At 39.2% G+C, this 15608-nt stretch overlaps 4 protein-coding genes across 4 annotated transcripts; all 4 read right to left on the bottom strand.

The window, feature by feature from the left end:
* Positions 1-17: 17 nt before the first annotated feature.
* LOC306970678 (olfactory receptor 5B2-like) lies at positions 18-2482 on the bottom strand (the record flags this gene model as incomplete). Its single annotated transcript, XM_079566707.1, has 3 exons — positions 18-26; positions 127-231; positions 1544-2482. The coding sequence occupies 3 exons, from the start codon at positions 2480-2482 to the stop codon at positions 18-20; spliced, it is 1053 nt and encodes a 350-aa protein (XP_079422833.1).
* A 21-nt stretch (positions 2483-2503) lies between these two features.
* On the bottom strand, positions 2504-4968 carry LOC306970677 (olfactory receptor 5B2-like; the record flags this gene model as incomplete). The annotated part of the gene is made up of 3 exons (XM_079566706.1): positions 2504-2512; positions 2613-2717; positions 4030-4968. The coding sequence occupies 3 exons, from the start codon at positions 4966-4968 to the stop codon at positions 2504-2506; spliced, it is 1053 nt and encodes a 350-aa protein (XP_079422832.1).
* Positions 4969-4989: 21 nt separating this feature from the next.
* Positions 4990-7454, bottom strand: LOC306970676 (olfactory receptor 5B2-like; the record flags this gene model as incomplete). The annotated part of the gene is made up of 3 exons (XM_079566705.1): positions 4990-4998; positions 5099-5203; positions 6516-7454. The coding sequence occupies 3 exons, from the start codon at positions 7452-7454 to the stop codon at positions 4990-4992; spliced, it is 1053 nt and encodes a 350-aa protein (XP_079422831.1).
* Positions 7455-7475: 21 nt separating this feature from the next.
* LOC306970675 (olfactory receptor 5B2-like) lies at positions 7476-9939 on the bottom strand (the record flags this gene model as incomplete). Its single annotated transcript, XM_079566704.1, has 3 exons — positions 7476-7484; positions 7585-7689; positions 9001-9939. The coding sequence occupies 3 exons, from the start codon at positions 9937-9939 to the stop codon at positions 7476-7478; spliced, it is 1053 nt and encodes a 350-aa protein (XP_079422830.1).
* Between the last annotated feature and the right edge of the window lie 5669 nt (positions 9940-15608).

Below are 15608 nucleotides of genomic sequence, written 5' to 3'. Positions count from 1 at the left end.
GCAGGTGGCAGGAGCCTTCACGGTATCTGCAAAAGGCAAAGGGTACATTATAGACCCTTCTGTCGCTACTATCAACACATAATCACAGACTTACATTTATACAAACATGAATCCATCACATCTCACCTGATGTCTCTCGATGTAGCTGTGCAGGCGCATGTGCTCTTGTTCATCCAAAGCCTGCCCTGAATCTCTGGCCACTGCGCTCAGAAATATATCCTTCTCATCGATCTCAGGAGGCAAAGCACGGCAATTAACAACAACACCGTGAACTTTCTCAAAGTAAACTTTGACTTAATGTGATGATCAACAAAGTTTTTTCTGTATATTTGTGCTGGTAAACAATTCTAATCACAGTCCGTAATAAACTTTGGCCTAGTTGAACAATATAGTATGAAGTAGGGAAGGTTTTTATTCAAATTACTCTCTTTCAAGCCTTTTGTTATGTTGTTTTCATAGCAATGAAGTCTATGATAACGATATAAAAGTATATATAGAGAGTTGCTGTTACTGTTTTATAGTTTAAGATTTGGTTCTTCTGACCAGTTTTTGAATGAATCTCTCAGTTTTCCTGGCATGCTCCATTGTTTCACCTCATCCAAGAGTTTTGTCAGTTAAATTTAGCACATCTTTAAAACAAACCTGAGACTCAGCCCATGCATGTATGTCCTCTGTAGTGGACATCGTTCTTGTTCTGTGAGTCAGGCTGTTGCATGCTGTCTATGTGAATCTTTTTGTCCTGTACAGAGGACATCCAAGACTTTCTAATAATATATAATGTGTTGTGGTGTCTCTAACACAGCATTTGAGACTTAGTTTCAAAATGGCCGAATTTCCATCAGCCAAATTTTATGAACCCAAAGTTACTGAGAGGGCTAATTTCTGCAAAAGCAGAGAAAGAACTACACCAATCTTATGAATTCTTCATAAGCGTCTTTTTTAATTTCATAATAAATTGTTGACAATTTTTTTTTTTGATTCAAGCCCTTTTTGAAAAACATTTTCTCTCCATGGCCTTTGTAATGGACATCAGGACTAAATGTGTCTTCAAGTGAAATCTAAATCTATATGAGAGACTTACGGTTAAATGAAAATGAGAAGAGTTTGTATTAATTAGTGACATTCAGCCTGGGAGCTGTGAGAAGATGAGCTGAAGGTCCCACTGTTAGAGCAGAACAGCGGAGGTTCAGGTTCAGAAGAGGAAGCATCAACTGAGGACACAACAGGTCTGAGTCTGTGCTGTAGCATTAGTGTCCATTATGGGGGAAGAACTCGGGGGTTATTAAGAAAAGGGTTTGTGTGTGAGCACTTTTGTGTGGTTCTGTTTTCTAAAACAGAACCCAGACATATGTCACATCTGTGTGAGCGATCAGCGTCACTGTACATTCATTTACATACATTTTTTGAAGAATCATTTTAGGTTCTTGTCTAAAATGCTACATATTAAAATAAACCACATTAGGCCTCATCTCCACGGTCTGCAAGGTTTCAGTTTATCCAAATATGGACTGCACCTGATCAGAAAAACTGGTCACACTCTCACTTTTAGTTTCCTAACCATAGCTAACCATCTTGTCTTTATCTCTTTGGTTTTTAGAGAGTACACTATGGGGTTAATGCACGGTGGAAAGCAGGAGGCCATGGACAGAGTAAGAACTCGCTTGTCTGCATCTATCATTCGGATGTAAAGGCCGAACACAAAAATGACGAGTATTGGGACAAAAAACACTGCCACCAGTATGAGGTGTTCAATGCATGTGCCCAAGGCTTTCAACCTGCTGCTGACTGTTTTCATCCGAAAGACTATCACCAAAATAACAATGTAGGTTAGAATAATGAAAGACAGAGGCAGTATTAGATTGATCATGCTGGATGCTGATGCCATGGACCAATGGAGTGATTTATCATTACATGCTAGTCTAAAAACAGGGGCATAGTCGCAAAAATAGCTTTTAACTTTGACCGAATCACAAAAAGACAAGCGTGTTATGATAATAACACTATACATAAGTCGTCCTAAGGTGAAACCCCAAGTACACGCGGTTATACAGAACATGGCTTTCATTGTATTGATGGCTGCTTGTCGTAAGGGAAAGCAAACTGCAATAAATCGATCATAGGAAAGGATTGCCAGGATGTAAGACTCCATTGCAGTGAATGCATAATAGACGTACATTTGCACCAGACAAAGGTTATATGAGATAAAGTTGTCCTTAAGTAAAAAGACTTTGATCACGCTCGGGATAATACTTGTGCTGAGCATCACGTCAACTATAGCCAGGTTAACGACAACTAAGAACTTAGGGGTGTGCAGACATGGGTCAATGATAACTATAGCAATTAGAAACGTGTTGAATATGACAGTAAGCAGGTAAACAAAAGCTAAAATGATATAGTAGATTTCAATATAAGGAAAGTTCTCGAAAGCCACAATGTAGAAGCCAGAAGGGTAAATGATGCTGGAGGAGTTTGAGGTGAACATCATGGCAGGTGGCAGGAGCCTTCACGGTATCTGCAAAAGGCAAAGGGTACATTATAGACCCTTCTGTCGCTACTATCAACACATAATCACAGACTTACATTTATACAAACATGAATCCATCACATCTCACCTGATGTCTCTCGATGTAGCTGTGCAGGCGCATGTGCTCTTGTTCATCCAAAGCCTGCCCTGAATCTCTGGCCACTGCGCTCAGAAATATATCCTTCTCATCGATCTCAGGAGGCAAAGCACGGCAATTAACAACAACACCGTGAACTTTCTCAAAGTAAACTTTGACTTAATGTGATGATCAACAAAGTTTTTTCTGTATATTTGTGCTGGTAAACAATTCTAATCACAGTCCGTAATAAACTTTGGCCTAGTTGAACAATATAGTATGAAGTAGGGAAGGTTTTTATTCAAATTACTCTCTTTCAAGCCTTTTGTTATGTTGTTTTCATAGCAATGAAGTCTATGATAACGATATAAAAGTATATATAGAGAGTTGCTGTTACTGTTTTATAGTTTAAGATTTGGTTCTTCTGACCAGTTTTTGAATGAATCTCTCAGTTTTCCTGGCATGCTCCATTGTTTCACCTCATCCAAGAGTTTTGTCAGTTAAATTTAGCACATCTTTAAAACAAACCTGAGACTCAGCCCATGCATGTATGTCCTCTGTAGTGGACATCGTTCTTGTTCTGTGAGTCAGGCTGTTGCATGCTGTCTATGTGAATCTTTTTGTCCTGTACAGAGGACATCCAAGACTTTCTAATAATATATAATGTGTTGTGGTGTCTCTAACACAGCATTTGAGACTTAGTTTCAAAATGGCCGAATTTCCATCAGCCAAATTTTATGAACCCAAAGTTACTGAGAGGGCTAATTTCTGCAAAAGCAGAGAAAGAACTACACCAATCTTATGAATTCTTCATAAGCGTCTTTTTTAATTTCATAATAAATTGTTGACAATTTTTTTTTTTGATTCAAGCCCTTTTTGAAAAACATTTTCTCTCCATGGCCTTTGTAATGGACATCAGGACTAAATGTGTCTTCAAGTGAAATCTAAATCTATATGAGAGACTTACGGTTAAATGAAAATGAGAAGAGTTTGTATTAATTAGTGACATTCAGCCTTGGAGCTGTGAGAAGATGAGCTGAAGGTCCCACTGTTAGAGCAGAACAGCGGAGGTTCAGGTTCAGAAGAGGAAGCATCAACTGAGGACACAACAGGTCTGAGTCTGTGCTGTAGCATTAGTGTCCATTATGGGGGAAGAACTCGGGGGTTATTAAGAAAAGGGTTTGTGTGTGAGCACTTTTGTGTGGTTCTGTTTTCTAAAACAGAACCCAGACATATGTCACATCTGTGTGAGCGATCAGCGTCACTGTACATTCATTTACATACATTTTTTGAAGAATCATTTTAGGTTCTTGTCTAAAATGCTACATATTAAAATAAACCACATTAGGCCTCATCTCCACGGTCTGCAAGGTTTCAGTTTATCCAAATATGGACTGCACCTGATCAGAAAAACTGGTCACACTCTCACTTTTAGTTTCCTAACCATAGCTAACCATCTTGTCTTTATCTCTTTGGTTTTTAGAGAGTACACTATGGGGTTAATGCACGGTGGAAAGCAGGAGGCCATGGACAGAGTAAGAACTCGCTTGTCTGCATCTATCATTCGGATGTAAAGGCCGAACACAAAAATGACGAGTATTGGGACAAAAAACACTGCCACTAGTATGAGGTGTTCAATGCATGTGCCCAAGGCTTTCAACCTGCTGCTGACTGTTTTCATCCGAAAGACTATCACCAAAATAACAATGTAGGTTAGAATAATGAAAGACAGAGGCAGTATTAGATTGATCATGCTGGATGCTGATGCCATGGACCAATGGAGTGATTTATCATTACATGCTAGTCTAAAAACAGGGGCATAGTCGCAAAAATAGCTTTTAACTTTGACCGAATCACAAAAAGACAAGCGTGTTATGATAATAACACTATACATAAGTCCTCCTAAGGTGAAACCCCAAGTACACGCGGTTATACAGAACATGGCTTTCATTGTATTGATGGCTGCTTGTCGTAAGGGAAAGCAAACTGCAATAAATCGATCATAGGAAAGGATTGCCAGGATGTAAGACTCCATTGCAGTGAATGCATAATAGACGTACATTTGCACCAGACAAAGGTTATATGAGATAAAGTTGTCCTTAAGTAAAAAGACTTTGATCACGCTCGGGATAATACTTGTGCTGAGCATCACGTCAACTATAGCCAGGTTAACGACAACTAAGAACTTAGGGGTGTGCAGACATGGGTCAGTGATAACTATAGCAATTAGAAACGTGTTGAATATGACAGTAAGCAGGTAAACAAAAGCTAAAATGATATAGTAGATTTCAATATAAGGAAAGTTCTCGAAAGCCACAATGTAGAAGCCAGAAGGGTAAATGATGCTGGAGGAGTTTGAGGTGAACATCATGGCAGGTGGCAGGAGCCTTCACGGTATCTGCAAAAGGCAAAGGGTACATTATAGACCCTTCTGTCGCTACTATCAACACATAATCACAGACTTACATTTATACAAACATGAATCCATCACATCTCACCTGATGTCTCTCGATGTAGCTGTGCAGGCGCATGTGCTCTTGTTCATCCAAAGCCTGCCCTGAATCTCTGGCCACTGCGCTCAGAAATATATCCTTCTCATCGATCTCAGGAGGCAAAGCACGGCAATTAACAACAACACCGTGAACTTTCTCAAAGTAAACTTTGACTTAATGTGATGATCAACAAAGTTTTTTCTGTATATTTGTGCTGGTAAACAATTCTAATCACAGTCCGTAATAAACTTTGGCCTAGTTGAACAATATAGTATGAAGTAGGGAAGGTTTTTATTCAAATTACTCTCTTTCAAGCCTTTTGTTATGTTGTTTTCATAGCAATGAAGTCTATGATAACGATATAAAAGTATATATAGAGAGTTGCTGTTACTGTTTTATAGTTTAAGATTTGGTTCTTCTGACCAGTTTTTGAATGAATCTCTCAGTTTTCCTGGCATGCTCCATTGTTTCACCTCATCCAAGAGTTTTGTCAGTTAAATTTAGCACATCTTTAAAACAAACCTGAGACTCAGCCCATGCATGTATGTCCTCTGTAGTGGACATCGTTCTTGTTCTGTGAGTCAGGCTGTTGCATGCTGTCTATGTGAATCTTTTTGTCCTGTACAGAGGACATCCAAGACTTTCTAATAATATATAATGTGTTGTGGTGTCTCTAACACAGCATTTGAGACTTAGTTTCAAAATGGCCGAATTTCCATCAGCCAAATTTTATGAACCCAAAGTTACTGAGAGGGCTAATTTCTGCAAAAGCAGAGAAAGAACTACACCAATCTTATGAATTCTTCATAAGCGTCTTTTTTAATTTCATAATAAATTGTTGACAATTTTTTTTTTTGATTCAAGCCCTTTTTGAAAAACATTTTCTCTCCATGGCCTTTGTAATGGACATCAGGACTAAATGTGTCTTCAAGTGAAATCTAAATCTATATGAGAGACTTACGGTTAAATGAAAATGAGAAGAGTTTGTATTAATTAGTGACATTCAGCCTTGGAGCTGTGAGAAGATGAGCTGAAGGTCCCACTGTTAGAGCAGAACAGCGGAGGTTCAGGTTCAGAAGAGGAAGCATCAACTGAGGACACAACAGGTCTGAATCTGTGCTGTAGCATTAGTGTCCATTATGGGGGAAGAACTCGGGGGTTATTAAGAAAAGGGTTTGTGTGTGAGCACTTTTGTGTGGTTCTGTTTTCTAAAACAGAACCCAGACATATGTCACATCTGTGTGAGCGATCAGCGTCACTGTACATTCATTTACATACATTTTTTGAAGAATCATTTTAGGTTCTTGTCTAAAATGCTACATATTAAAATAAACCACATTAGGCCTCATCTCCACGGTCTGCAAGGTTTCAGTTTATCCAAATATGGACTGCACCTGATCAGAAAAACTGGTCACACTCTCACTTTTAGTTTCCTAACCATAGCTAACCATCTTGTCTTTATCTCTTTGGTTTTTAGAGAGTACACTATGGGGTTAATGCACGGTGGAAAGCAGGAGGCCATGGACAGAGTAAGAACTCGCTTGTCTGCATCTATCATTCGGATGTAAAGGCCGAACACAAAAATGACGAGTATTGGGACAAAAAACACTGCCACCAGTATGAGGTGTTCAATGCATGTGCCCAAGGCTTTCAACCTGCTGCTGACTGTTTTCATCCGAAAGACTATCACCAAAATAACAATGTAGGTTAGAATAATGAAAGACAGAGGCAGTATTAGATTGATCATGCTGGATGCTGATGCCATGGACCAATGGAGTGATTTATCATTACATGCTAGTCTAAAAACAGGGGCATAGTCACAAAAATAGCTTTTAACTTTGACCGAATCACAAAAAGACAAGCGTGTTATGATAATAACACTATACATAAGTCCTCCTAAGGTGAAACCCCAAGTACACGCGGTTATACAGAACATGGCTTTCATTGTATTGATGGCTGCTTGTCGTAAGGGAAAGCAAACTGCAATAAATCGATCATAGGAAAGGATTGCCAGGATGTAAGACTCCATTGCAGTGAATGCATAATAGACGTACATTTGCACCAGACAAAGGTTATATGAGATAAAGTTGTCCTTAAGTAAAAAGACTTTGATCACGCTCGGGATAATACTTGTGCTGAGCATCACGTCAACTATAGCCAGGTTAACGACAACTAAGAACTTAGGGGTGTGCAGACATGGGTCAATGATAACTATAGCAATTAGAAACGTGTTGAATATGACAGTAAGCAGGTAAACAAAAGCTAAAATGATATAGTAGATTTCAATATAAGGAAAGTTCTCGAAAGCCACAATGTAGAAGCCAGAAGGGTAAATGATGCTGGAGGAGTTTGAGGTGAACATCATGGCAGGTGGCAGGAGCCTTCACGGTATCTGCAAAAGGCAAAGGGTACATTATAGACCCTTCTGTCGCTACTATCAACACATAATCACAGACTTACATTTATACAAACATGAATCCATCACATCTCACCTGATGTCTCTCGATGTAGCTGTGCAGGCGCATGTGCTCTTGTTCATCCAAAGCCTGCCCTGAATCTCTGGCCACTGCGCTCAGAAATATATCCTTCTCATCGATCTCAGGAGGCAAAGCACGGCAATTAACAACAACACCGTGAACTTTCTCAAAGTAAACTTTGACTTAATGTGATGATCAACAAAGTTTTTTCTGTATATTTGTGCTGGTAAACAATTCTAATCACAGTCCGTAATAAACTTTGGCCTAGTTGAACAATATAGTATGAAGTAGGGAAGGTTTTTATTCAAATTACTCTCTTTCAAGCCTTTTGTTATGTTGTTTTCATAGCAATGAAGTCTATGATAACGATATAAAAGTATATATAGAGAGTTGCTGTTACTGTTTTATAGTTTAAGATTTGGTTCTTCTGACCAGTTTTTGAATGAATCTCTCAGTTTTCCTGGCATGCTCCATTGTTTCACCTCATCCAAGAGTTTTGTCAGTTAAATTTAGCACATCTTTAAAACAAACCTGAGACTCAGCCCATGCATGTATGTCCTTTGTAGTGGACATCGTTCTTGTTCTGTGAGTCAGGCTGTTGCATGCTGTCTATGTGAATCTTTTTGTCCTGTACAGAGGACATCCAAGACTTTCTAATAATATATAATGTGTTGTGGTGTCTCTAACACAGCATTTGAGACTTAGTTTCAAAATGGCCGAATTTCCATCAGCCAAATTTTATGAACCCAAAGTTACTGAGAGGGCTAATTTCTGCAAAAGCAGAGAAAGAACTACACCAATCTTATGAATTCTTCATAAGCGTCTTTTTTAATTTCATAATAAATTGTTGACAATTTTTTTTTTTGATTCAAGCCCTTTTTGAAAAACATTTTCTCTCCATGGCCTTTGTAATGGACATCAGGACTAAATGTGTCTTCAAGTGAAATCTAAATCTATATGAGAGACTTACGGTTAAATGAAAATGAGAAGAGTTTGTATTAATTAGTGACATTCAGCCTGGGAGCTGTGAGAAGATGAGCTGAAGGTCCCACTGTTAGAGCAGAACAGCGGAGGTTCAGGTTCAGAAGAGGAAGCATCAACTGAGGACACAACAGGTCTGAGTCTGTGCTGTAGCATTAGTGTCCATTATGGGGGAAGAACTCGGGGTTATTAAGAAAAGGGTTTGTGTGTGAGCACTTTTGTGTGGTTCTGTTTTCTAAAACAGAACCCAGACATATGTCACATCTGTGTGAGCGATCAGCGTCACTGTACATTCATTTACATACATTTTTTGAAGAATCATTTTAGGTTCTTGTCTAAAATGCTACATTTTAAAATAAACCACATTAGGCCTCATCTCTATGGTCTCCAAGGTTTCAGTTTATCCAAATATGGACTGCACCTGATCAGAAAAACTGGTCACACTCTCACTTTTAGTTTCCTAACCATAGCTAACCATCTTGTCTTTATCTCTTTGGTTTTTAGAGAGTACACTATGGGGTTAATGCACGGTGGAAAGCAGGAGGCCATGGACAGAGTAAGAACTCGCTTGTCTGCATCTATCATTCGGATGTAAAGGCCGAACACAAAAATGACGAGTATTGGGACAAAAAACACTGCCACCAGTATGAGGTGTTCAATGCATGTGCCCAAGGCTTTCAACCTGCTGCTGACTGTTTTCATCCGAAAGACTATCACCAAAATAACAATGTAGGTTAGAATAATGAAAGACAGAGGCAGTATTAGATTGATCATGCTGGATGTTGATGCCATGGACCAATGGAGTGATTTATCATTACATGCTAGTCTAAAAACAGGGGCATAGTCGCAAAAATAGCTTTGAACTTTGACCGAATCACAAAAAGACAAGCGTGTTATAATAGTAACACTATACATAAGTCGTCCTAAGTTGAAACCCCAAGTACACGCGGTTATAAAGAACATGGCTTTCATTGTATTGATGGCTGCTTGTCGTAAGGGAAAGCAAACTGCAATAAATCGATCATAGGAAAGGATTGCCAGGATGTAAGACTCCATTGAAATGAATGAATAATAGACGTACATTTGCACCAGACAAAGGTTATATGAGATAAAGTTGTCCTTAAGTAAAAAGACTTTGATCACGCTCGGGATAATACTTGTGCTGAGCATCACGTCAACTATAGCCAGGTTAACGACAACTAAGAACTTAGGGGTGTGCAGACATGGGTCAATGATAACTATAGCAATTAGAAACGTGTTGAATATGACAGTAAGCAGGTAAACAAAAGCTAAAATGATATAGTAGATTTCAATATAAGGGAAGTTCTCGAAAGCCACAATGTAGAAGCCAGAAGGGTAAATGATGCTGGAGGAGTTTGAGGTGAACATCATGGCAGGTGGCAGGAGCCTTCACAGTATCTGCAAAAGGCAAAGGTTACATTATAGACCCTTCTGTCGCTACTATCAACACATAATCATAGACTTACATTTATACAAACATGAATCCATCACATCTCACCTGATGTCTCTCGATGTAGCTGTGCAGGCGCATGTGCTCTTGTTCATCCAAAGCCTGCCCTGAATCTCTGGCCACTGCGCTCAGAAATATATCCTTCTCATCGATCTCAGGAGGCAAAGCACGGCAATTAACAACAACACCGTGAACTTTCTCAAAGTAAACTTTTACTTAATGTGATGATCAACAAAGTTTTTCCTGTATATTTGTGCTGGTAAACAATTCTAATCACAGTCCGTAATACACTTTGGTCTAGTTGAACAATATAGTATGAAGTAGGGAAGGTTTTTATGTTATGTTGTTTTCATAGCAATGAAGTCTATGATAACGATATAAAAGTATATATAGAGAGTTGCTGTTACTGTTTTATACTTTTAGATTTGGTTCTTCTGACCAGTTTTTGAATGAATCGCTCTGTTTTCCTGGCATGCTCCATTGTTTCACCTCATCAAAGAGTTTTGTCAGTTAAAAGCACATCTTTAAAAAAAACCTGAGCCCATGCATGTATGTCCACTACAGAGGACATACATGCATGGGCTCAGGTTTTTTTCTTGTTGTGAGTCAGGCTGTTGCATGCTGTCTATGTGAATCTTTTTGTCCTGTACAGAGGACATCCAAGACTTTCTAATAATATATAATATGTTGCGGTGTCTCTAACACAGCATTTGAGACTCAAAATGGCCGAAGTTCCATCAGCCAAATTTTATGAACCCAAAGTTACTAAGAGGGCTATAGTTTCTGCAAAAGCAGATTAAGAACTACATCAATCTTATGAATTCTTAATCTGTCGGACTTTTTTATTTTTCAATATTGTTTACCGTGTTTTTTAGATTTAAGCCCTTTTTGAAAAACATTTTCTCTCCATGGCCTTTGTAATGGACATTAGGACTAAATGTGTCTTCAAGTGAAATCTAAATCTATATGAGAAACTTACGGTAAAATGAAAATGAGAAGAGTTTGTATTAATTAGTGACATTCAGCCTTGGAGCTGTGAGAAGATGAGCTGAAGGCCCAGTGTTAGAGCAGAACAGTGGAGGTTCAGAGGAGGAAGCATCAGCTGAGGACACAGCAGGTCTGAGTCTGTGCTGTAGCACTAGTGTTCATTATGGGGGAAGAACTCGGGGGTTGAGTTCTTCCCCCAGAATCACACTTTGTGTGATGTACAGAGGAGAATCACACTTTGTGTGATTCTGTTTTCTAAAACATCACTGCTCTGTAACACACTCACATCCCACTCACATATCACACCTGTGTGAGCAATCAGCGTCACTTTACATTCATTTACATAGAAGAAACGCCGACCCATAATCATCATGACTAAAAAGGTGATTTAAACTTGAAATGAAGCCTTAACGTAACCTAATTCAATATATTAATTCTCTCAATTTATATTGATCTGATATAAGATAAGATAATTCTTTATCGATCTCACAATAGAGGAATTTACTTGTTACATCAGCTCTCAAGAAACACTCAAGGTGTGACAGGAATATCAATAATCAATCAATCAATCAATCAATCAATCAATCAATCAATCAATCAATCAATCAATCAATCAATCAATCAATCAATCAATCAATCAATCAATCAATCAATCAATCAATCAATCAATCAATCAATCAATCAATCAATCAATCAAACTTTATTTATAAAGCGCTTTTCATACCGAAAGGTATCACAAAGTGCTTTACAGATTACAACATTTAAAACACAACCTCCCAGATATACATTTTATATATTAGGATTAAATAAATGGATTAGTCAGTTAAAGGCTAAGCTAAAAAGGTGGGTCTTGAGCCTGCTCTTAAAAACATGAACGTTCTCTGCAGCCCTGAGCTCCTCCTCAGGTCGTTCCAGAGGCGAGGGCCGTAATATTGGAAAGACGCCTCACCATGAGTCTTTTTGTTGACTTTAGGAATAACTAGGAGACCCCTGCCGGAGGAGCGAAGGGGCCGTGAAGGTTTGTATGGTAAAAGCAGTTCTGAAAGATAAGAAGGACCAAGTCCATTAAGACATTTAAAAACCATTAAAAGAACTTTAAAATCGATCCTGAAACACACGGGGCCAATGCAGCGATTCTAAAACCGGTGTAATGTGGTCCCGCCTCCTGGTCTTCGTCAGGACACGAGCTGCTGAATTTTGTAAAAGTTGTAAACCTGAGATCCTCTTTTTGGGAAGACCAGAAAGCAGGGCATTACAGTAGTCGATACGACTGGTGATAAAAGCATGCATTAGCGTCTCCATGTTGGCCCAAAGAGAATGGGGCAGACTCTGGCTATGTTCTTTAGATGGTAAAAACCTATCTTTGTGATATTCTTAATGTGTGGAATAAACACCAGCTCAGAGTCAAAGATCACACCCAGGTTCTTCACCTGTGAGGAAGGATTCATAGACAGTGACTGTAGTTTGGGTAAAAGTCTCTCTCTCTGGGCCTCAGGGCCGATGATTAACATTTCAGTTTTGTCCTGGTTAAGCTGGAGAAAGTTTTCTGCCATCCAGGATTTGATCTAAAATGCAGTTAAAAAGTGCATCTATTGGCCTGGTGTCATCTGGAGACATGGAGATGTATAACTGTGTATCATCAGCATAACTGTGAAAGTTGACCCCGTGTCTCCTGATGACATCACCAAGAGGGAGCATATACAGATTAAAAAGCACTGGGCCTAAAATTGAACCTTAGGGCACACCACATGTAATTCCATGCACCTTAGAGGAGCAAGTATCCACACTCACCATGAACGTCTTGTCTGTGAGGTAGGAAGCAAACCATTTGTGTACAGCATCTGAGAGGCCGATGTGCTTTAAACGAGTTAAAAGAATAGTGTGGTCGACTGTATCAAAGGCAGCGCTCAGATCCAGAAGAACAGACACTGTGACCTTCTGTGAGTCATAATTTAATCTAAGGTCATTTAAAATCTTTAAGAGGGCGGTCTCGGTGCTGTAGTTTACCCTAAAGCTGGACTGGAATTTCTCAAGGACATTTTGTGCAGTAATAAAATCATTAAGTTGGATAAAGACAAGTTTTTCTAATATTTTGCTTAAAAATGGTAAGTTGGATACTGGTCTGAAATTGTTCAAATCTTTACAGTCCAAATTGCTCTTCTTCAACAGGGGCCTCACCACCGCCCCTTTAAACGCAGCAGGGAAGACCCCCGTCTGGAGAGAGCAATTCATCATGTTTAGAAGCTCGTCTCTAAAAGATCCATAAAATGTTTTAAAAAACGGGGTTGGGACCGGGTCCAAAAGACATGTGGTGGGCCTCACTGAGGAGAAAACTATCAAACATCTCAGCATTAACCAGGGACACAACAGTGTGCACTTTCAGGAGGAGGGATTCGAACCCCCGACCTTCCGATCATGAGACGACCTGCTCTACCATCTGCACCACTGTTGCCCCAAGTGGCGATAAAAACAGTCTGACCAAAGCACGGTGCACCTGAGGCAAATCACTTATAACACCAGACTACAGATATAAATGTCTGTATTGACTGAATATTGTTTGAAATATAACCATTTTGAATTTAAAAGAGCTTATGTGACCATGTCTGTGAAAGGCGCTATATAAATAAAGATCTTCTTCTTCTTCTTCTTATATTTGAGCAGCATCAGCTTCCTGGTTGTAAGCTACGCAGCGGCGGAGTGATCTGCTAGTTTACCGGATCTACAGTAGTTTGTTTACCTGCAGCCGGCATTACTACACATGGAATTCGCAACGTTTGGAGGGCTACCTTATGATTTTGAAGAGGTTTTTAATGCAGGCTACTAGTTACCATAGACATGCGCTAGCCTAGCACTGGCCTAGCACCACTAAAGTCTTCAGATATAGACTGCATGAATTATACAGTATATCTCCAAAAATCAACAAGGGGCCCCATGTCAAAAATCCTGAAATATCCCTTTAACTATAGGGGGGAAAAAATCAGCCCACCTTAAAGCAAATTTGCACTACTCTAGTCGACGTACACTTGATAAGTGATGACAGTGGCTCAGGTGTAGACTGATTCTTTGGTTGGTTTTCCTGAGTTTCAGTCCGTTCTTGGGCAAGACACTTTACCCATATAGTTTATGTGATTGGTGGTAGAGACGGAATGGATTTATAAGATGGAAAGCCTTCACAAATGAACAACGTTCTGCTGTAAAAGCTTGTAAAGCGCAATGCAAATCAGAGCCACAGGTTTAATCTTTGAATTGTTTTAGTTTTTGTATAATAGTGTCTTGTTTCGACTCCTCAATTTTCATTCTGTATGCCCTTAACATTTATTTATTTGCCTTAAAAGGGACCGGCTGAAAATGAATCAATTGTGAGTCAAGCCAATACTACAGTTCCACCAACATCTAAAAGTTTAATTCATCAATCACTCTCTGTGTTGGGACTGGTAAAATCAGCCTCAGGCACAGCTTCTGTTCCCCACAATGTTTAATAAATAATTTATCATAAAAGGAATGGATTCAGTCAAGTGTAGGTCAGTCCATGCCTAACTTTGTCAATACCTTTTTAAATTCCATTTTATGTGATTATGTGATTTGCAATTGTAATCGACATGAATATGACATAATTACCCATGTGCAGATTGTTATCTCTGACTCTTTGCTCCTTCATTGGACTCAACTTCTGCCAGATTGCTCTCCGGGGCCCTCCTAAACTTTCATATGTGGAGCGTGGGGGCAATTTAAGATTCAAAAACAATGACATTAGGCGTAAATAGTGTAACAAAGAGCAAGGTGACCCCCCTCAAGATGAAAGGCTGACTCCCAAGGGCCCGGCTAACGAGTCCTATTTGTGATGTCATTAGCAGAGGATTCTGTGTATTGACCTTGGTCTTGTAATAAACAAAGAGTTGAGTGTTGAGACTTGAGCTTAATTAATCTCATCTGCCTCCATTATCAGGCCTTAAACTGGGGCTAATGGGACGAGGGAGTGTGGCGATGCTAACGAGCCATTAGTGTTTGTACAATTATACCATTTAACTTCATGTAGACTATAATGACCGCCCAGTGACCTGCTCCCACAGGACTGCATTATGGAGAATGATGCAAGCATGAGGACAAGATATTTTCAAAAGTTTGTATCACTACAGCACTAGGGAATGGATCGTTTAGTTCAAACTTTTATGTTTCTTTTTTATTATTTGTCTGATTTAAATAAAGATATACAGATTTACAGTGTATACAAGATATACACTGTAAAAGTGGCAAAAACATGACAAAAAGGCAATTGAAAACCGTCAAAAAACGTCAAAACCCTACAAAACGCGAAGAAGAAACAGACAGTGTTTAGACTTGAGTAAAGCCGGTTTAGGTGGGGGGGTAAGAGGTTAAAGAAAGAAACCTGCGTTCTTTTATATGGCACCCATTTACACATTGAATGTTGTATTTTTACTTAGTGTTTTTTATCGTTATCGAAGTCACATTTCATTTCAGCTCCTTAATGAACCACATGAGAGACAAGTGCTCCTGTGTGGAGTTTGTTTTCATATTAGATCATTAAGTCTCTGTCCCCAGTGATGCATTCATGCCCCCAGTCATTATCAAGACCAGAGGG

Source organism: Gobius niger (genome assembly GCF_951799975.1).
Source record: "Gobius niger genome assembly, chromosome: 11".
Taxonomy (NCBI): Eukaryota; Metazoa; Chordata; class Actinopteri; order Gobiiformes; family Gobiidae; genus Gobius; species Gobius niger.
This window is presented reverse-complemented; position numbering and strand designations above follow the sequence as displayed.